General features: G+C 42.9%; 2 protein-coding genes across 6 annotated transcripts in view; both read right to left on the bottom strand.

The window, feature by feature from the left end:
- Positions 1–643: 643 nt before the first annotated feature.
- Positions 644–7,039, bottom strand: wdr6 (WD repeat domain 6). The gene is made up of 7 exons (XM_087781339.1): positions 6,779–7,039; positions 6,555–6,671; positions 3,249–5,472; positions 2,519–2,647; positions 2,365–2,442; positions 1,371–1,487; positions 644–1,300 (listed from the first exon to the last, which is right to left on the bottom strand). Exons 1-7 carry the CDS (start codon positions 6,852–6,854, stop codon positions 709–711), a joined length of 3,333 nt encoding a protein of 1,110 aa, XP_087637465.1. The 5' UTR covers positions 6,855–7,039; the 3' UTR covers positions 644–708.
- Positions 7,040–8,138: 1,099 nt separating this feature from the next.
- The window catches only part of celsr3 (cadherin, EGF LAG seven-pass G-type receptor 3), a 92,419-nt gene continuing 78,568 nt past the window's right edge, over positions 8,139–21,989 (bottom strand). For 2 of the 5 annotated variants that reach the window (XM_087781334.1, XM_087781337.1), the window contains 11 exons: positions 19,744–19,918; positions 17,911–18,023; positions 17,737–17,816; positions 17,436–17,562; positions 17,238–17,357; positions 16,806–16,903; positions 16,275–16,366; positions 15,466–15,642; positions 13,321–13,515; positions 11,600–12,382; positions 8,139–9,548 (listed from right to left, as the gene is read on the bottom strand). In XM_087781334.1, coding sequence (XP_087637460.1) covers positions 9,547–9,548; positions 11,600–12,382; positions 13,321–13,515; positions 15,466–15,642; positions 16,275–16,366; positions 16,806–16,903; positions 17,238–17,357; positions 17,436–17,562; positions 17,737–17,816; positions 17,911–18,023; positions 19,744–19,918 — 1,962 coding nt within the window. In that variant the 3' untranslated portion in view covers positions 8,139–9,546. The remainder of the gene's footprint in view (positions 9,549–11,599; positions 12,383–13,320; positions 13,516–15,465; positions 15,643–16,274; positions 16,367–16,805; positions 16,904–17,237; positions 17,358–17,435; positions 17,563–17,736; positions 17,817–17,910; positions 18,024–19,743; positions 19,919–21,989) is intronic. The other 3 variants (XM_087781336.1, XM_087781335.1, XM_087781338.1) reach the window with 3 other exon arrangements.

The raw sequence follows: 21,989 nt of genomic DNA, 5'->3' as shown, positions 1-21,989 counted from the left end.
TCAGACGCCTGTAGTTTTTATACAAAAACACAAATGTGAGAGAAAATGTGAGAAGAGAAGAAACTCTTAATCATCTGGACCTTTTGAACGTTCCTCGTCCTGGAGAAGATGATCCACCTGCGACACAGAACTTTCACTCGCTCGTCCCTCGGCTTGAAAGAAGCTGCTCTTATCTTCCTCTCATCCCCCTCTCCTCCGCTCCACTGACCTCACCCCTCTTCTCATCTTGTCCACCTCTTTCTCCTCCTTTCTCCGCCGTGATGTCTGCGACCCATTCATGCCGACGGGAAACTCGATCGCAGGCTGAAATATTAAAATGTTCATGGATACCTGGGAGGGCGGACCCCCGCGCAGGTACACAATCAAGTCTTGTAACACAATCAAGTCTTTGTAACACAACACGGTCTGTGTAAAATATGAAGATCCAGGAGAGATTTAATCCAAAGTCATCAGCCTGGGAGAAAATCTGGTTTATAAATAGCTCCGGCGTCTTTCTGGTTCGTCTCCCTGAAGAGGCCGCAGATGGCAGAGACACCACAGAGCTGCTCTCAATCATCTTGAACATGTTTCAAATGTTTGCCCGGAAGGACACACACTTAACTTTATTGGTTCTGTTGACCATCAAATACTGAAGCAGCCAATGGAAAATAATAAATTAACTTTATTAAAATGTGTTGATTTTAAAGAGAAAAAAAACAAGGTTTAAATCTAGGAATGTTTCTTCATCGTTACTCTCAGCAGCTGCAGTCCTTGTCCACAGACCAGCACCCATCCAGCCCGTCCTCCCAGTTCTCCCTCACTGGACTCGTGAACCAGCTCCGGACTTCTCGCCTCATCTTCCTGCCACACCGCCAGTCCTGCGGCGTCCGCCACATGAGAACACAGCGCCCCCTTGTGATCGATGCGAGTGCTGCAGACCTCCCAAAAGCAAACCCTCTGGTCGGAGGATGTGGTGACCACCAGGCCGGGCTCCAAGATCTTCAGGGCGGTCAGAGGGGACGCGTGAGCCAGAGAGACTCTGGTCTGACCCGTCAGCCGGAGCTGGACTCGACCATCGTCGTCGTCTCCAGGGTAAAGAACTTTTATTCTGGACGCCGTCAGCTGTCCGTCATCGCCGCCGCTGACCACGGTCAGAAGGCAACTCTCGTTCTCGTCCTCCTTCCAGAGAGAGATGGTGTTGACGCCGCTCTGGTGGGCGGAGACCTCCAAGGAAGGCGTCGCCGGGGCGTGGCTCTCAGGAGAGGCCAACATCCACGCTGCTATCTTTCCATCGGTGGCGCCGCTTAACATCAGCGTGCACCTGAGACACACATTTTTGATTTAATGATTAAACGAAAACATCCAAATATATCGCCTCATAGAAAACTGACCAGTTGCCTTTTCCCTCCTCCAGACAGCAGGTGGCGACGCTGAGCACACATCGCTGGTGGTGAAAGGACTCCCAATGCAGACTGATCTTCCTTTGATCTTCACAGACTGAAAACAATCTGGAGATAAAAACAAAGATATCACAAGTTAATGAAAACATGCACAACCTGGAAGCACCGACGAAGCGCATACCTCTGCCCAGGAGATCGTTTTATATGGAGGTTTATCAGTGACGTCAGAATATTGACTGTTGAATTTAACAAATGTTGAAACTATTTTAATTGAAATGCTGTTGTTTTATTCAGCGTTTCATTTTTTTAAATGATTGTATTCAATAACTTGTATTTGTATTTATTTTTTGTATTTTTAAATAATCTAATGTTTTATTTTATTTTATTTTTTTTAAACAGAGTTTGACATTTTATTTCCAATAATTCAAAAAGAAGAAATATAATATAATAAAAAATAATTCATTTTAATTTAAAGCCTTTAAAATTCATTATTAAAAATATATTTACTTTTGAAAATATTCAAATTTTAAATGTTTATTATTATAAGAAAACAATGAAATTATTAAAAGATTTTCGAAAATTAAAATGATTAATTCAACCATTCAATGTTTCGATGACACGGATGTACTTGAATATTTATTCAGTTTTATGAAAACATTTTCTGCTGCAAAAATTGGTTCGTCGGACAAGGGATCAATATCACGTTTTCTGTTCATTTATTTTGCTATTTCCCTTTGATCCGTGTTGTTTACATTTGCACTTTGTCATTCCTTGCACTTTGTTCTTTAATTTGCAATGTGTTCTTCTTTTTATGAAACTACCGTCTGCTGTAAACTGGAACCCAAATTTCCCGAAGGAGATAGTTGGAGGGATTAAAAAAGTCCATCTACCTAATTACTAACTAATCTAAATTTCTGAATGGAGCAGCAGCAGTTAGAGGCCATACAGGTAAACACAGATTCCTTCATGGGAAACAAACACACACCTGATGGCGCCGTCGCTGCAGGCCAGAGCCAGGAGAACACGACCGTCCTTCTCTTCCACCACCGCCACAGACATGTACCTGAAACATCAGAGACATCAGTTCATATCACGACGATACAAACGAACACTGGGAAGTGGGTTTTGTTCGCTCTTGCCTGGGTTCTGGATCCATTTTCACCATCTTGTGTCGATTCCGGAGTCTTTCCCAGGCTTCGTCCAGTCGGTGACGTCCGGCTTGTATCACCTGGCAGGTCGGACCCGGGTCTTCAGAACTGACCAGGAGCCTGAATGTAGAGGTTTATCAGTATTTGATTGAACATTTCAAATGTTGAAACTTTTTATTTATTTTTAAATTAAAAAAATAATTTGTGTATTAAAAGGTTGATGTATTTACAGTTTTTATATATATATATATATATTTTTTTAAATTAAATTAACAAGTCAGATATTTTTTAAATCAGTAAAACATTTTTTTCCACACATTATGGAAATACTGTAAATAAAAATATTATAAATCATTATAATTCGAAAATACATGTTTTTTGATTTCCATATAAAGATTTTGTTATAATAAAGCCATAGTTTTTTTTTATTTAATTTAAAGGCTATGAATAAAATGTAGATTTATTTTAGGATTCTTGGAATTAGAATTTAAAACTATGTGAAAGAAGATTATTTTATTTAGAAAGAATATCACATTTTTTAAATTAAATGATACAAAATCAAACTTTTAATATACAAATAATTGAATTTATTTATTTAATAGAAACAATAAAAACTTTTCAACATTCTTACGATCAAATTCAATCATATAAAAAAATATATTTAATAAAAACAACATTCCAAACATTGTAAATGATCAACAAACTTGAACAACCTTCGTACCTGTAGCAGTGGATCTGAGCTCGACCACTGGCTGAGACGAGCAGAACCGACAGCGACTTGTTCTCTTTCTCCGGTTGTTGAGTTGTCATGGCGACCATGGTCCGGACACTGGAGATGTGGTCCGTGATGACGGAGAGAACTTTGAAGCTGCCGGAGTCTGGGTTCACGGCCAGGACCGCCACGCTCGTGTCCTCCCCTCCGGTCGCCACCACTTCCCAGAATCCTCCTCCCTTGGCTCTCACTCTGCCCAGCCTGCAGACGCACCCCAGCCCCCGACCGTGGACCCCCTCTCGGAGACCCAGACCGCCCGGCGTCTCTTCAGCCCAGCTCGACATCTCCACCGGAGGCTGAGACGTCAGCACGGAGCCTTGCTTGATGAAGACCAGCGCTCCGTATCCGGGCCAGACCCCTGACTCCAGGGGCCAGAGGGTCCAGGAGCGATGACCCCCCCCACAGGGCACCGACAGCAGCCTCTCCTGCCTCACAGGGTCCCAGACCACCAGGTGCACCGCGTGGAACCCCACGATGACGAACCGTGCTTCTCTAGAACCATCATCTCCAGCTTGCTGCTCCGGGCTCAGAAACAAAACCCTCTCCAGCCACTCCATCCCCTTGCAGGCCCGCTGGACCCTCAACACCTCAAGTCCCCTCTCCCCGTCTTTGAGCTGCACCCTGAAGACCCTCACGCAGCCGTCACGCCCGGTGCTGTACAGAAGACCTTGATGCTCGCACACCGACGTCACGCCGGCTTTACCGTGGACGCCGAACAAGACCGACAAAGGTTTCAAAGTCACTTCTTCTCCTTCTTTTCTTCCTTCCTGGAACAAAAGTAAAGACCCTCTCCGGTCCCCACAGACCCAGAGCGACTGGAGGTGAAGGTGCACGGCGGCCGTCAGCCATCGTTTGGCACACGGCGGGAGCAGAAACGGAGGATGAGCAACGGTGTTCAGATGTAAAGAATCGTCATCATCGACCCTCACGACAAAACTCCAGCGATAGACGACACCTTCAGCACCGGACGCCAGAAGAAGCACCTCCGATCCTCCAGATCCTTCAGATCGCTGCCAGATGAGACTGTGGATCTTCCCTGACCCTGCTCTGAGAAGAACCCCAGACTGAGGTCGGGAGAGGGGGAAGATCCAGACGGACCCGGTGAGACTCCCGACAGCACACAGGTCCAGACGAGCGTCGACAGAGACCGTCTTCATCAGACAGTACGACTGGAAGTCGGCGTCTCCGCGCCACAGCGTCTCCCACTCCCCGCCTCTGTGGACGTACACGACGCCGCGGTCGGTGCAGACCACGACCTCGCACTCGCCCCAAGTCTTCGCTCGACCCGCGACACAAAGCGCCTTCGCCGTGCCGAGCCCGGAGAACTTGAGGTCGTGGAGCGTCTCGCTGGTCTCGTCCTTCTGCTCCTCGTCTTCTGCCACCTGCCAGAGTCGCACGCCTCCGTCGGCGCCGCCTGACGCGACCCACCGCTCGGATGTCGCTCCGGTGACCGCCAGAGCTCGGATCCCTCCGGCCCGATGACCCTTGAGAGTCCTGGAGACCGTCCCGGTCCGATTCCAGACTATACACGCTCCGTCCTCCCCAGCACTGAAGACCCTCCCGGGAGAGAGGTGGACGGAGAAAACTCTGGCCTGATGTCCAAACAGAACCCGAACACAAGTCGGGTTCAAGTCTCCAACTCTCCCACCGGGACCCCCTAGAGCACCGACCGCCCACACTCTGACGCTGCGGTCATCAGAGGCGGACGCAAGAAGTCCTTCCTCGGGCAGGTAGGAGATGCTGAAGATGACGCCCCGGTGGCCCAGGAGACGTCTTTCCACCGGAGCTTTGTGGTCCCCTTCTTCTGCCGTCCTCCAGAGGACCAGCTGGTTGAAGACGGTCCCGCCGATGACCACGGTGTCCGGCCAGGACCGGTGCACGACGAGGTGAGCCGAGTACAGCAGACAACCTTCCTCGCACGAGCGCCGAGACAACACGCTCCCCGTGGTGACGTCCAGGAGGAGAGCGCCGTTGTGGGCCACGGCCACGCACAGGAGCTGCTGGTCAGGGAGCCAGCGAGCGTCCAGAACCCAGTCGTTCAGCTCCATCAGTGGACTCGGCATCTCCAGGCGACGGTGGTCCTCTTGATCCGGCTGGAGTCGGACTAGTCGAACAGCTTTACCACCAAACACAGCCAGATCATAGGAGCCCTGATCACAACTAGAAGTTTCCTCTGAAAAACAAGATAAATCAAGTTAGAACCGGAAACATTAACAATCAAAGGACTTTCATTCATGCCTTGTTAGACTCAGACAAGAGTCTTTGGTTTAAGTAAAGTCTTGAAACTTTATTGACAACGAAGATTCACAAGCCTGTATGAACGATTGTCAAAAGATACGAAAAGTACAACAGTTTTATTCAATGTTTATTGTACTTATTTTAGGGTTTTATTCGTTATTTACAAAATAAATATAGTGAGGTCTCAGTACATTACACCATGAGGCTCCATAATCAGGAGTCTTGCAGAGTAATACTACAGAAATTATGGAATAATACTACAGTGACTTGTGTTGCGCTTTATCACATAAATCTGGTTCAAGGCGCATTGTTTACTTTTAGGAAAGGAGAGGATTTTAAATGCGCGTATATCCTAAAAATTACTGTATATAAAGTTCTGTAATTTATCTTTTATATTTGCTATAAATTATTAGATTATTTGAAGTCTTTATTTTTTTTGTCAACTGCTGGAAGGGTTTCGCTGTAATGGGATTAGGTCGGAGGTATTTGAATTGAGAGAGAACTCTAGATTGATGGTAACGTGCAAGTTAGATAGAAAGATGACATCAGAGATAAATAAAACCGGTTACATAACTTTGTTACAAGTATAGAAAGAAATGTAAACGTTGACACCACTTATAGCAACTAACCATTTGATTTTGTATTCATTTGTATTATTCATTACTATAATTGAACTCTAAATGTTGCTCTTGTTTTTAGGACTTTTGTACTCAGTGTTTTTAATTTTTGTAAGTAGTTATCAGTTACAATAAATGTTTATTTTAGACATAACAACATTATATTATTGGTCTGTTGAACTTAATTTTTTTAGATTTGTTTTTGTTAATTATTTTTGAGAGTTTCCATTATATTTAAAATTGTCTTTATTTTTTGCTTGATGGCTCCGCCAACAAGTCACGTTAACAATGTGGCCCGTGAGGAAATACAACTAACCTTCCATTGGTTGAGACATTAAAAAGCACAAATATTACTGATGATAAAAGGTGAGAATCATCTCTCAGGCACATGAACTCTTACTTCCGACAGAATTCCGTGGACGTATTCCATGAATCCTTTGGTGTTGAAGAACACTTGTGTTGGCAAATCTTTTAGGTCTTGGTCGGAGAGAGAAGACCGTCAGCTCAGGACCCTCACCTGGCAGGTATGAAAAAATGATGAAGTAATTAAGCATGACAATAATAATAATAAAAACATATAATATAATAAATAACCATAACAAATTGCGGCTGCAGCGGTTTCACCTGTTAACAAATATTCGTCCTGCAAAAACTCCAAGGCTGTGACAGGAGCGAGCAGAGCTTGTGTCTGGATCTCCATCTTCTTCAATGTTTGCTTCTTCTCCACATGTAGCGAACACGTTAGCTTGTTAGCAAACAGCTAACAAAAGTGAAGTAAACTGTAAGATGGTGGACGTGAAGGTATATTTGAACGCGCAGTAAGTCGCGGTTTAAGAATCAACCACAGGATCCACTTGTATTAAGAGAAACAATAATAACAGTCACTGCAACTCCACATGTCTCAGTTGTGACTTCCGGGATCCATTTAGACCAATCACGTCACTGTGCCGGATTCCACAGCATTGATTGGCTGTAAGAATAAACATGTGATCAAATGACGTCACAGTTTCATTCAATACCGTTTTTAAATCAAGTTAGATAAAGATATATTACCTCTATCACCCTCATTATTTTTTATTAATCATCCAAATTAATTTAAATATTAGAGCAAAAAAATTCTAATGTGTCTCGAGTGGTTTTCGGTTATTTGATGGTAAAAAAAAAAAAGTGTCACGCGTACTATTCTAAAATGTTAGTTTAAAACAAAACAAGTATCACGTTGTTTTAAAACCAACATTTAAATTTAACAACTTAACCTCAATTCCAAGTGGGAGTCGTGTTGTATAATATTCGCCGCTAAGTGGCGCTCTTTCTTAACTTTAGCTTTAATAGATCAGCCGGTAGCTCACAGTGACGTCAGGTTTTCTCTGGTCTCTGATTGGTTAATTTTATTAAACGTTGTCACCTGTAAATGTTGCAGGTATTTGTTCGAGTTGTATTTTTTTAACCGCTTTTTTGACGAGAGAAAGGATTACGGTCGTTCAGATGTTTCACAATATTCTTTTTTTTAAGTTGATTTTGATTAAAAAGCTCGTTTAACTTCAATGCTAGTTAGCTTAGCATTGCACAGGTGCGCTGATGGAAGTGAGCTGTGACGTCATTGACAATGAACATCTCTGGTGAGTTTGATTTTTTATGTGGATACTATTGAAACGTCTATATATATATATATATATATATATATATATATATATATAGCGTTTGCTTTGGTGGGTTTAGGTTAAACAATAGTTTAATGAACTATTAAATAAATTGTCAATGTTGTTTATTTTATTTCCTGTGTGTTGTGCGCTCAAGTTTAATTCCATTCATCACATATGCTAAGTATGTACAACAAAATATAATCCAAACCATCCAAACTTGCAAATACTTTGTTTTATTAGCTGTAAAAGCTTATTTAAAGTTCGTTTTATTCCCCCATTCATCTCCTCTCATCCATATTTATCAGCCTCTTCTCGCCTGGATCACGAACAACAAACCAAAGTTGCAGCATTAAGTCATTTTTTATTTTAAATTCCAACATTTCTCAAGTTTCCATGGCAACAGGGGAGTAGCGGTTGAAAATAGAACACAAATCCTCCATCTGACTTTCCATCTGTCTTGTCGTTCAACGTCACAAACAAGTCACTGGTTCACATCCGATGTTTTTGGCTGAAGTGCATTTAAACGAGTGGAACTTCATCCCTTCTTTCATCTGTGAATCTGTCGTGACCTTAAAAAAAGTATAAATAAATAAAAATGAAACACTCTTTCGTTTTTTTTTTATACAATGTATGATACAACAATGGCAACTTAAATAAATAATAAATTAATTATCAAAAAATAAATAATGTCTGTACACTTTAAATGTGGATATTACAAAGCTGCCAGATAAACACAACGTGACATGAGATAAACGTGTGTACACTTTAACATCTCTGCTCTTCTTTTGCCTTTTTTTTAAATCATTATTTTGTTGTTTTCCCCTCTTTCTTGACTCTGTATCGCCACCGGAAACTTTAGTTTCAACACCACGAACACAAGGAAACTCGGATATGCTTAACGTGACTCAGTTTGAAGCAACAAAAAACACATTATTCTGACATTTTAGGCGATTTTTTCCCGATGATCTGGAGCCGCGATGACGAGGCACGAGAGTCAACCAGGGGTTGGATCGATGCTTTAAAACACTGGTGAAGGTTCTGTGCGGCAACAATGTAGAATCTCATCCGGTGAAAGAGCTTCACGTCTGACGTCACAACAAAAACACTTTGGCTTGAGCGCAGAAGATGACCGACTGCTGCTGGTCGTCTGTGGTTTCTCTTGAGGTGGGTTAGTGCGAGGAAACCTGCAGGATGTTGGTGGACACCTGGAGCTACGGTGACTGGATCAGGCAGCAGCAGGCGTAGAGAAGATGAAGCGTCACATTCATCGACAGAGAAACATCACAGTCAAACCTCACAATCATCTCGTTGCATCAAATCTCCTTTCTTTTCTTTTTACAATCTTTTAATTTGATAGTTAATCCTGGAACCATAATCTCATTGGACAGCATCTCTGGACATGTTGTTTTCAAGCGAACTAAATGCCTCACGCACAACCACAGCGAGACACAATCGTTTGAAAAGAAAAAAAAACCCTCAAAGAAATAGAATCACAATTTCTTTCATCTCCGTTGAAAAAGTTACAAAACGTATCAAAAGTTATTTACAGACTTTTTGTTTCCTTTGAGGTGGAGGATGACGAGTTTGCAGCGTCTGAGTTTAGGTAGTTGAGATCGTGGAGCTGATATGAGATAGAAAAACTAAATCTAGACAGAAAGCTTCCTCCCCTCCTTCCTTCAAAGATTCTGCTGCTCACTTGAGACCTTGTTGACCTGAAGATCCGTCACGACTGTCCGTCATGTCTGTGGGCTCTGGGGAGAAGAACACAAACAAGATTTAGACGTTGTCTTCAACAGCGTAGACATGATCTGGTTATTAGTGCCGGTGGCGGTTTGGGAGTTGAGAAGCCGCCGTGGCCTTTCCGGGTAATCTACACCTAATTGAATTGATTATCAGCAGCCAATCCTGACAGATTTTCTATAATAATCTCCACAACACACAGCAGCTCTGATGAAAAGATGATGAAATGATCAAAGATGAAGCTTTCTTCCAGGTAATACCGAGTAGTTGTGTGTATTGTCAAGAATATGTTGATTCGTATCACGATACAGGAGCAATAATACGATATATAGTGACACTGTAGTAACAAGTATATATGTGTAGTATTGTCCAGTACTTGACTCTGGTGTTGTGATAGTGTAGTAACAAGTATATATGTGTTGTATTGTCCAGTACTTGACTCTGGTGTTGTGATAGTGTAGTAACAAGTATATATGTGTAGTATTGTCCAGTACTTGACTCTGGTGTTGTGATAGTGTAGTAACAAGTATATATGTGTAGTATTGTCCAGTACTTGACTCTGGTGTTGTGATAGTGTAGTAACAAGTATACATGTGTAGTATTGTCCAGTACTTGACTCTGGTGTTGTGATAGTGTAGTAACAAGTATATATGTGTAGTATTGTCGAGTACTTGACTCTAGTGTTGTGATAGTGTAGTAACAAGGATATATGTGTAGTATTGTCCAGTACTTGACTCTGGTGTTGTGATAGTGTAGTAACAAGTATATATGTGTAGTATTGTCCAGTACTTGACTCTGGTGTTGTGATAGTGTAGTAACAAGTATATATGTGTAGTATTGTCCAGTACTTGACTCTGGTGTTGTGATAGTGTAGTAACAAGTATATATGTGTAGTATTGTCCAGTACTTGACTCTGGTGTTGTGATAGTGTAGTAACAAGTATATATGTGTAGTATTGTCCAGTACTTGACTCTGGTGTTGTGATAGTGTAGTAACAAGTATATATGTGTAGTATTGTCCAGTACTTGACTCTGGTGTTGTGATAGTGTAGTAACAAGTATATATGTGTAGTATTGTCCAGTACTTGACTCTGGTGTTGTGATAGTGTAGTAACAAGTATATATGTGTAGTATTGTCCAGTACTTGACTCTGGTGTTGTGATAGTGTAGTTGCATGTATATATGTGTAGTATTGTGTAGTATTTACAGACTACATGACTCTTGAGGAAATCGTAACTGCTTTCTTTTGTTTTCATACAAAATATGTCCAAACATCAGCTTTAAAAGCTGATGGAGTCACTGTATCCTCTTGTCCTCAGTCACGCCGGGATCTCAATTTCATTGTTAAGTTGAGGAGGACGTAATGACTGCTACCATCTAGCGGCTAGATCTAGTTGGATTTCAGCACAATAATGAAAAAATACTTTGAATTGACTAAGATAACTACGATAGAAGAAAAAAAATATAGATACAATTTCTACATTTCTTAAAAATATCGATGCAGTGTTTTTTATCATTGTTACTGTATCCTGAAAAAATATATTGATATTTAAGTTTATGTTTGTCTGTCATTCAAAGGTGATTCAAATAACTTGACTTGATGTTTCATCTTTATTCTAAAACATTTATTTCTAGATCCAAATAAAAGTTGAGTTGTATTTTTTAAATGTAGTGAGAACATGAGTCACGAACAGGAAGGAAGGATTAAAACCAGCCATTGGTTCTGAGGTCAGTAACACGGCGCTTGAGGAAGAGTTTCTCTTGTGGTTCTCATGTTGAAACTGTTTCCAGTCTTGGCTTCGTTGCATTTGAAATGGATGAGGTTCAAAAGTGGGAGGGGCCTGTTCTCAGCACTTACTCAAGGCCGACCTCAGACATGCAGTGTGTGGTGCAGGACTCTGGGATGGAGGGGGAGGGTCCTCCATTAGACCCGGCAGACGGACGAGTGAGAACAGAGGACGTGAAAGACGCCAGGATGGACGACAGAATGTCCAGATGTTCACTGGACGGCTGTCGCGTCAGAGCGCCAGGGTTTGAACCTGTGAATGGCGAGGGGTACCTACATGGAGGCGACGACTCCAGGCGTCCTCTAGACGAGGGGTGCTGCTCTTGTTCCTCCGAGATGGGGGGAGGCGGCGCCACGGGGGGAGGCTGGTCGGGGTGCGAAGGCTGGCGAGGGGGCAGCGAGCGGAGCCACTCCCGACAAGGCTGAGGTCCGGCTCCGTTGCTCTCCAGCTGCTCCCTGGACCTGCTGCTCATGAGGGCGCCCTCTAGGTGCTCCCGGGACGAGGCCTGTCTCCGGGTCAGACTGTTCAGCTGCGATCGGGAGCCGCTCAGGTACCCGTCCACTCCTCCCGCCGCACCCCCACTCAAGTCCTCCCTGGAGGCGTGGATAGTCCCAGCGTTGTGGTTGTCCAGTCTGTCCCTGGACCCGGACAAGTTCTCCCTGGACGAAGACACCCGCTGGTGGTCCAGTAGACCAGCAAGTCCCGCTCCCTGGCCCAGCTCCCTCCTCCTGGGCAGGAGGTCCAGGTTGTCCCTCGAACCCCGAGAGTCCAGTCGGTCTCTTGACCCCCCAACTGTTTGCCGCCCCAAAGGATCCCTCGAAAGCTGCCGGCGGGCGAGCGAGTCCAAGTGTTCCCTGGAGGAGTAGCGGGAGCCCGGTTGGGATAAAGACCCGGTTCCCCCTCCGGTGCCGGCCGAGGCAGAGTACATGCGGCCGTACGAGGCGGCGGGAACTCCTCGATGTCCCAGAGTGGAGGTTCGGTACCAGTTGAGCTCGTTGGGCACGCGGCCCACTGTTGAGAAACCCTGGATGGGCGGCGTGCACCGGTTCTTCAGGATCCCTGGAAGGAAGACCAGAAAATCAAGACCCTTGAACACATCACAGGTTCACCTGGATCAACATGATGTACTTTTAGAAACTTAACAATGGTTTAAAAATCTCAGCAAAATAGTCAAATAGATCGACGGGAAATTCCTTTGGGGAAACCACACAGCAGCTCACAGAAGAACAAAGTCCAAACAAAGCGTAAAGTGCACACATATATCAATCAATTGGATTCAAAAAATGAAATTAATCTGGTAAAATAAAGAAACATATAAAGTAGAAATAAGTTCAACAACAGAAATGGAAAGAAAGTCATTTTAAATCATTAACAAGAGTTCTTTGATGAATCATCTTCCAGTAGCTTGAGTGACTCAACCAGCGTCATTAAGTCGTGAGCTCTTGACATCAGACAATATACTCATGGTTTAGTGTTATCTAACTTAATGAAGTGTTGGCTTGTATGAATGGTATGTCTCTCCACATAAAACACAAACCAACCAAGAGTAATTAAAAAAAACAACAACATTAACTCATTAGCTTATCTTCATGTTTGTTTTCTTCTAGATGATTTAAAACATAAATCGATATCTTTTTGTCAGTAATTCAAATTCATTTAAATTGTTCTATTTAACTTATTATTAAACCCATCTTTTAAAGCGTAAACTGATCTTTGAAAGTTGAATTTAATCCAAAAAAAATGGTTTATTTTGAAGTGGACGTTTAAAATCTTGACAGACTCTGGACATGTCAGAAGTTAAAGCAACACGATCAAAATACAGTTTCCAAGTACACTTTTATAACCTCTGATGTAATGTTCAGGTGGCTTCCTGATGAGCTCTGGATGAACAAACGTGGATGAGGAAAGTGGAGGTTTGCTCCACCAACACTGTTGCATCATGAAGCCAAATTGAAACTGGGAGAGTCTGGTGATGGAGTTCTGGTTCTGGTCCTCACCCTTGCGGTGTCTCTGCGTCTGCGTTAAGCTGCCCTCGTCCCCGCTGGTCAGCGCGGCATCTGGCTGGTTGTTGTTGGCCGCGTCCTTGCTGTAATCTGCACCCAGGGGGCGCTCTGAGCCCCACTTCTGGAGAGTGTGGGTCTCACACTCCTCCAATGCTGGCCAGTAAGACAGAAGGTCATTACCATCCAAATCTGCCACACACAAAAACAACCAACATGTTCTGGTTATTGGTGCCGGTGACGGTTTGGGAGTCGAGGAGCCGTCGCGGCGTTTCCGGGGAAACTACGCTTAATTTAGTTGAATATCAGCAGCCAATCCTGAGCCAGGTCTGATGAGAACGTTGTATTCTACGTGGTATTTTGACAGATTTTCTATAATAATCTCCACAATTACGAGGGATTTAAAACAATGTGGAAATCGTGTTAATCCTGTTAACGAAGGATAATCTCATCAACAGATTTTCTCCAAATATGATTGACAGTGTGACGAAGCTGCCAATAATTTGCTCTGAGTCTGTTTGTAACGTCCGGTGGATGGTTTTCAACTCTTATCAAGTGCTTTCTATGTGCTTTTACTTAAGTCGATGTCCTTAAAGTTAATGATCTCTACGTTCTTGCCAGGCTTTTTAAAAATGTTGTTATTTATACTGTATATTCCACTGCCGGAGCTGCATCGATCCCGCCTCACGATAAACATGACATTATCCTCCAGCAAAAGTGACCTTTAGCGGAAGAACGACGTCCTCTTCCTCGGCCTCTGCTGCCGTGATTGATGACCGTGTGTCATATAAATCCACTTTACTATCTACTCTGCTCACGGACCACACTTCACCTTCTGAGCCTCGGACGCCTCAGATGCTCAGATTGAATCATATCAACAGATTTATTGATTCGACTGACGAGAACTGTAACGCCTGCTCAGGTATGCTGGATTATATTCACTTCGGATCAATAATGTTTGCTTTATTAGCCATTTATAACAAAACTAATAATTACTCAATGATACCACTGATGGATAGAGTTAAAGAGAAGATTAGAACTTGAAGGCCATGTACCATTGATTGACATCTATATATTATTATTGATTTCATATATATTATACCATTTAAAATATCAATGGCAGTTGTTAGTTGCGTAACTAAATTTACACACAGTTGGATTAAAGGAGAAACCTATGATTTCCAAACCATAATAATTTTTTAAAATCTGTTCTTATGTTATTTTGCTGACAGACAAAAGCAGTCGATCACTTGCATTTTATTGAAATCCTTACATCATTTAATGTCGCCCAGCGGATGGTTGTCTCAAAATCAAAGTAGATAAATGTTCATATTAATATGCAAAACAAGATTAGGAACTGAGATGAAGGATGTGTCAATGATGCAAGGTCAACTGGACTTTTGTTAAAGGAGAACCATTGCAGAGATAATTTAAAGTTTAAGACCCCTGCCTTATATTGTTGTCTTAATACTCCCCCATTTTAAAAAAATCTGTATTTAATATTTATCTTAACCTAAAACCAACAAAAACTTGGACTTATGTGCAGCTTGGTGGTTTCTCTTTGTTTTCTAAATCTATTTTTTTTTTATAAAACGTTTTGACAGACATTCAACCAGAGCTCATTGTGAAGCCACCTCACCTACGGACTCTGAGGTTCTTAATGAATATGTTAAACCACATTTAGCGGTTTAAGGTGTATTTAAAAAAAAAAAGCGTCTCATAGAAAATGTGCAGACATTAAGAAAACTGCCGACTGTGTCGAGCAGCAGGATCATGCGTGAGCGGAAATGAAGGATTTGCATGTATTTAAGAGGCGTATTCTCAATAATCCATCACAGAAGTTGCTGAGTCGCTCCACAAACAACATTGTTTATATTCTATCACGCTCTGACAGGTGAGCTGTCAGAGTTCATTTGTTAACGTCCACTTGAATTCCGAGCTGCATCCGACTGTCGGCGTGTTTTGATCTCTCCGTGTAAAGGTTTGATCTGCCAGACAGAAACAGCCGCCGTGGGATCAGTGTCAGGAGAACCCAGAGCTGCAGCTCCACTGCTCCTTCACTCCCTGTCTGCTCGGGCGACTCACATGTTCCCTCAAGGCATCACTACTTTCATCAGTTTGAGTCTTTCAGAAGAAAGTTACCTTTGGTGCCGTTCTGAGTCGGCTCGGTGAGCAGACGCTCGCTGTGGTTGGAGCGCTTGAACCGTCGCTGGATACGACCTCGAAGGCGAACGTTGTCTTCGCTTTCCGACGATGGGATGGAGAGACTTCTCTCCTCCTCCATCGAGAGGTCGGAGTCCGAGTCGGAATCCTCGCCTGCTTGATGATAAAGGTCAACGTCAGCATGTTTGGGATGAACACGGTCAAAGAAGAGTTCTGTGCATGTTGTAGGTGTTTTAACATCGTTCAACCATCGCTTGTGTTCAAATCACGGCTCGGTTTCAGCTGGAAATCGAATGTCGACCATTCTGTCCTTCATCTAAACACCAGCTCTAATTCATTCTAGTCGTTGTTTTTTTCTGGTTCTGACCTTTGCTCTTGTCCTCGGGATAACGAATAACTTAAGATGGAGCATTAGAAACGGTTCAGAGAGAAATCAGAAAGTCAATGAGAATGTTCTGTATTTTCTCTCCTTGTACAAGTACAATTATTGTTACCATAACCTAAAGTCTCTTCTTTGAGCTTCAGCTCTAGGTTTAGTTTCCTGACCTAACATTGACGTAACTTTTGTGGTGGTAATTAAACAGTTTTTACCATTTTTGTTGTTTGTTTATCAGAAGACACATTTGTCTGTTTTACAAAAGCTCCAATTGTTGCAGTGCACAATGAAATCTTATTTTTAATGAGTCCTATTATCCCGTGTCGGTGTTGTCTTTGACAAGATCATTTTAAACACGATATGTTGATGCGTTAGTGTGCGTGCGTGTCCACATGCACGTGCGTATCTGTACCTCCGTCTCGGTGGAACATGGCGACGTCGAGGTCCGTCGCTCCGGTGTTGACGAGGTTCTGATCCAGAGTCTGACGAGCCAATAGATTCTCTCTGAAATAACAAGAGATCTGAGTGTATTGAACACGCATACGTTAACTCATGCGAGCTAATGGACAGTATCCACACACACACACACACACACACACACACACACACACACACACACACACACACACACACACACACACACACACACACACACACACACACACACACACACACACACACACACATAAGTACTGTAAGCAGCAGCCCTTCTTCAAGACATTAGTGTGCTCTATATATACAGAGAGAGGCTGTTTTTTCAAACCCTGCTGACCCATAAAGTACACAAGAGACATTTGAATCACTTAAAGGATGTTTGGCCGGAAGCAATAACGTCCCAATGACATGGTTACTGCTACATCCCCGGCTATCTGGGACACGAGGACGGCAGACGCGGTAAATTGGCTGCATCGTCGGATTTTAAAGTTGATGAGTCTGTGTTTACCTGGCGGAGCTGACGGAGGAGACGGTCGACGTGCCCAGAGTGATGCGGTGAAGTCCGCTCTGCTCCAGCAGGGATGCGTTATGATAAGGATTCTGCGCCTGGAAACAAAGCCACGATCTGAGATCAGAGATGAAACCACGAAGAAAAGTCGTTCCTCATAACGACACTATTAAAGACTCGAGACGAATGAACCGAGAGCAGGATCCAGGATCGCATTAATGACTCAGGAGTTAAGCTTAAGTGGTCTAAGAACCGGGTCGAGGTGCACTTTTATGTGGGTCAGAGCAAAACCCTGCAGGCCGATGGAGAGAGAGGACATGAAGGGGTGGATGGAGGAAGGACTACTTTTAGAATATCCGGTGAATGAAGCAGTTTCCGTCAGGACGTCTTGTTTATTTAACATCTAAAGAGCTTAACAACTCAAAAACTCACAGCGTTCTGTGGGGGTTTTGGGGGGTCTTCAGGTGGACCTTTCTTGCCCAGACACGAAACACTCCAGGCCTCCTGGACTTCAGAGCTGAACACGGTGAAGACCAGCATCACCGACAGACCCTGGAGAAAAGACAGAGAATGGTGTTTGTAGGTGTAACCGGCTGGTGTGGAACCCATCATCTCCGGGGTGGTCCTCACCTGCACGAGGCAGAGGACGTCGAAGATGTAGTAGAAGGCCAGGATGCTGTTGTTGACGGCCATCAGACCGCACAGCAGCACCGACGTCGCCACGAGCAGCAGCAGGAAGGCGTTACGGATGGTAGCTCTGGAGGGAGAACGAGGACAAGATTGTCACTCAAGTAGTCAAGAACCGCTTTCTGAAGCCACGTCTAACCGTCCGTAAACATCTCGTTAGTTCTTCTCGACTCATCCGTCACAGTTATGATCAGTTACACAAAATAGACAGAAGATCACAGGAGATCTCGGGCCTGACACTCACATGACCGGCAGCTTCTTGGTTTCCTTCTGCGAAGGGTTGCAGGACATCTTGGCGACGATCATGAAGATCCCTCCGTTCATCTGCAACAACAGATCGACGGTGACGTTAAGACGAGAAGATACGTCTCCATGAACGTCCTGAGTGTCTTCAGCGAGCGTCTAGAGGGACACCTACCAGGATGACGATAGCGATCGGACCAGCGAAGCTCCAGATGAGTTTGTCGTAGATGGAGATCCAGCAGAAGTCTGGGTTGCCGTAACCTTCTGGGTCCAGACCAACAGCCAGACCTGTGGGCGAAGAAACCATAAATGTACGTTTTAAAGCAGGTTATTAAAAGATGTCGTTTTCATCGAGTCCAAAGGTGATTCTACTTTGGTTAGAAGGTCGGTTGGATTATGTTGGTTCATAACCAAGAAGATGAATCTTCACCGAAAAACCATCTTAAATCTACAACTATTTCAGTTTCATTTGAGGAACTGGTTCCATGTGTCTTTGAAATCCTGCTATTATTGACTTAAAACATCTTACGTATGGTTTCAGCTAAACAGTGAACTCCCATGATGCCTTTCTACACACGGCTCTATTTGGTGACGGCTGATTGGTCGATACAATACTACACTTAAACTTTAAGTCCACGTTCCTAGGTCGAAAGTCATGGACGGCTGTGATCGTTTGGCTGGGCGGCAAAGCAGGTCACTGTTACTTTGAGATATGCAAAGTTGTTATTGCATGTTCAAATAAATCACATTACACAATAAGTCAAATTACACAATAAGTCAAATTACACAATCGTAAAATTAAACACTTTTTGCAGCTTTAAATTTGATGCCGTCTTAACGAAATATAACCGAGGGCCACGTTTGTTACTTTATTATCCGTTTGCTCTTTAAAATCCAGTCTTTTGTTGACCTTTGGAATCTGACAGTATGTATTTTTTTTCTACAGTCTACAGTCATAACATCTTATAAATATGATTTTCACCGTCAATATTTACCTCATAGTACGAGAAAAATGGGAAAATTGCAAAGAAAGTTTCAAAGCTGCTGTGTGTGGATGTGTTCAGTGTGTGTGTGTGTGTGTGTGTGTGTGTGTTCAGTGTGTGTGTGTGTGTCTGTGTGGATGTGTGTGTGTGTGTGGATGTGTTCAGTGTGTGTGTGTGTGTGTGGATGTGTTCAGTGTGTGTGTTTGTGTGTGGATGTGTTCAGTGTGTGTGTGTGTGTGTGGATGTGTTCAGTGTGTGTGTGTGTGTGTGTGTGTGGATGTGTTCAGTGTGTGTGTGTGTGTGTGTGTGTGTGTGGATGTGTTCAGTGTGTGTGTGTGTGTTCAGTGTGCATTTCCTTGCTTAACAGACATAAATTGAGCTGTGTGTGTGTGTGTGTGTTTGTGTGTGTGTGTGTGTGTGTGTGTGTGAGGATGAGTGAGTTTAAGCTGACTGACACAACTGCTTGAAGTATTTGTCAGCGGAGAAATGACTTGTGTTGCCTGCAACAGTGTGTGTGTGTGTGTGTGTGTGTGTGTGTGTGTGTGTGTGTGTGTGTGTGTGTGTGTGTGTGTGTGTGTGTGTGTGTGTGTGTGTGTGTGTGTGTGTGTGTGTGTGTGTGTGTGTGTGGGGATGTGTTCAGTGTGTGTGTGTGTGTGTGTGTGTGTGTGTGTGTGTGTGGGGATGTGTTCAGTGTGTGTGTGTGTGTGTGTGTGTGTGTGTGTGTGTGTGTGTGTGTGTGTGTGAGGATGAGTGAGTTTAAGCTGACTGACACAACTCCTTTGTCAGCGGAGAAATGACTTGTGTTGCCTGCAACAGTGTGTGTATGTGTGTGTGTGTGTGTCTGCCTCAGAGTGTTGTGTGTGTAATCTTGATATTAAATGTCACTGGGGAACCAGTCGGTGTCGACACGACGCCTTATCTCCGCCGCCAGACGTACAGTGAAACGAAGGCACGAATGTAGTTTAACCAGATGTATGTCACAGAAAAAAATTGTGCACAAAGTTGTGCGTCACTGTCGTCGTTACCGGTGATGATGGCGGGCACGCCCCAGCCGATGGCGTAGTAGAACCTCATGGCGCCGAAGTTGATGTTGCGCTGCTCGGTCTGCATGCGGTAGATGTGCAGGCCCTCCACGAACATCCAGGCGAAGGTGGACATGAAGAAGTAGTGCAGCAGGATGGCCACCACCGTGCAGAAGAACTGCAGGAGGAACACGTTCATGGAATCACACCTTCATGATCTCGCGGCGAGATGAAGTGTCACTCGTTAATTATCCAATTACAGCTGCTCGGGTCTCCAGGACCGACGTAAACAACCGGCGGGACTGAGAGAGAGAACGTTGAATTATGTTAACGGCGCGCCAGAGAGTCGTGCTCGTGTTATGTCTCCGGCAGGAGTGGAGGAGGAAGAAGGAAGGTGTTGCAGGAGGAAATAAAGAAGGTGGATTTGAAGGTTTCATGTCGTCATCCGTCCAAAGGAACACCTCGAGTCGGATACTGAGTTATAATTCAACGTACATTAGCATCATGTTTTTACAACAAATCCTGATGTTGTTTGTTAGCGTTTGACCTTTTTATATCAAATTAAATCAGTTTATTACCTTTGTTTTGTCTGTTCCTAGTTTAAGACAAATACACTTTATTAGAGAAGTTTATAGTTAAGAATCTGCTCAAGAATAACGATACAGGAATGACAGTATAATATATAGTGATCGTGTAGTAACAAATATATATGTGTAGTATTGTCCAGTACTTGACTCTGGTGTTGTGATAGTGTAGTAACAAATATATATGTGTAGTATTGTCCAGTACTTGACTCTGGTGTTGTGATAGTGTAGTAACAAATATATATGTGTAGTATTGTCCAGTACTTGACTCTGGTGTTGTGATAGTGTAGTAACAAATATATATGTGTAGTATTGTTCAGTACTTGACTCTGGTGTTGTGATAGTGTAGTAACAAGTATATATGTGTAGTATTGTTCAGTACTTGACTCTGGTGTTGTGATAGTGTAGTAACAAATATATATGTGTAGTATTGTTCAGTACTTGACTCTGGTGTTGTGATAGTGTAGTAACAAGTATATATGTGTAGTATTGTCCAGTACTTGACTCTGGTGTTGTGATAGTGTAGTAACAAGTATATATGTGTAGTATTGTCCAGTACTTGACTCTGGTGTTGTGATAGTGTAGTAACAAGGATATATGTGTAGTATTGTCCAGTACTTGACTCTGGTGTTGTGATAGTGTAGTAACAAGTATATATGTGTAGTATTGTCCAGTACTTGACTCTGGTGTTGTGATAGTGTAGTAACAAATATATATGTGTAGTATTGTTCAGTACTTGACTCTGGTGTTGTGATAGTGTAGTAACAAGTATATATGTGTAGTATTGTCCAGTACTTGACTCTGGTGTTGTGATAGTGTAGTAACAAGTATATATGTGTAGTATTGTCCAGTACTTGACTCTGGTGTTGTGATAGTGTAGTAACAAGTATATATGTGTAGTATTGTCCAGTACTTGACTCTGGTGTTGTGATAGTGTAGTAACAAGTATATATGTGTAGTATTGTCCAGTACTTGACTCTGGTGTTGTGATAGTGTAGTAACAAATATATATGTGTAGTATTGTCCAGTACTTGACTCTGGTGTTGTGATAGTGTAGTAACAAGTATACATGTGTAGTATTGTCCAGTACTTGACTCTGGTGTTGTGATAGTGTAGTAACAAGTATATATGTGTAGTATTGTCCAGTACTTGACACTGTATCCTCTTGTCCTCAGTCATCATTCTTCCATTAGCTGCGAAGGGCGTAAGTACTTGTGCCATCTAGAGGCGGGAAGTTTAAGTGCAACACAAAAATAAACAAACGTGAATATTTGAAAGTTAATCGTAAATAAATAAATCGAATAGTTTTCTTTAAATATAGTCACTGATACATAACTATGATAAAAATGAAACATGTTTTTTAACGCCAAACGAAAAAGAGTCGATACATTATTGTCAAAACTTATATTAAATCAATATTTTTTTCCAATAGTCCTAATTTTTACGTTTTAACTCTTGAACTCCTCAATAAGAGAACTTTTAGTTCATGTTTTTTTGTGGTTCCTCACCAACCTTCAGATAAAAACAGTTAAAATTAATCATATATTGTTCGTTTTTTATTCATTTTTACTGGTTTATCTTTTGAGTCGACTTGACCGAAACAAGTGTCTTAACGCGTCAAGCTGACGTTACTTCAGAGAAAATACCATCTTTTCTCAGAACAAA

The sequence above is a fragment of the Callionymus lyra genome, chromosome 19 (genome assembly GCF_982586985.1).
Source record: "Callionymus lyra chromosome 19, fCalLyr1.hap1.1, whole genome shotgun sequence".
NCBI lineage: Eukaryota > Metazoa > Chordata > Actinopteri > Syngnathiformes > Callionymidae > Callionymus > Callionymus lyra.
This window is presented reverse-complemented; position numbering and strand designations above follow the sequence as displayed.

What these genes read in the sequence shown, in the direction of transcription:
- wdr6 (XM_087781339.1), bottom strand. Translation starts at nt 6,854, where the DNA reads ATGGAGATCCAGACACAAGCTCTGCTCGCTCCTGTCACAGCCTTGGAG. An exon ending in TCCACGGAATTCTGTCGGAA is followed by an intron (nt 5,473 to 6,554) that starts GTAAGAGTTCAT and finishes CTTGTTTTTCAG; the next exon opens with AGGAAACTTCTAGTTGTGAT. An exon ending in TGCAGCGACGGCGCCATCAG is followed by an intron (nt 1,488 to 2,364) that starts GTGTGTGTTTGT and finishes TTTTATCTCCAG; the next exon opens with ATTGTTTTCAGTCTGTGAAG.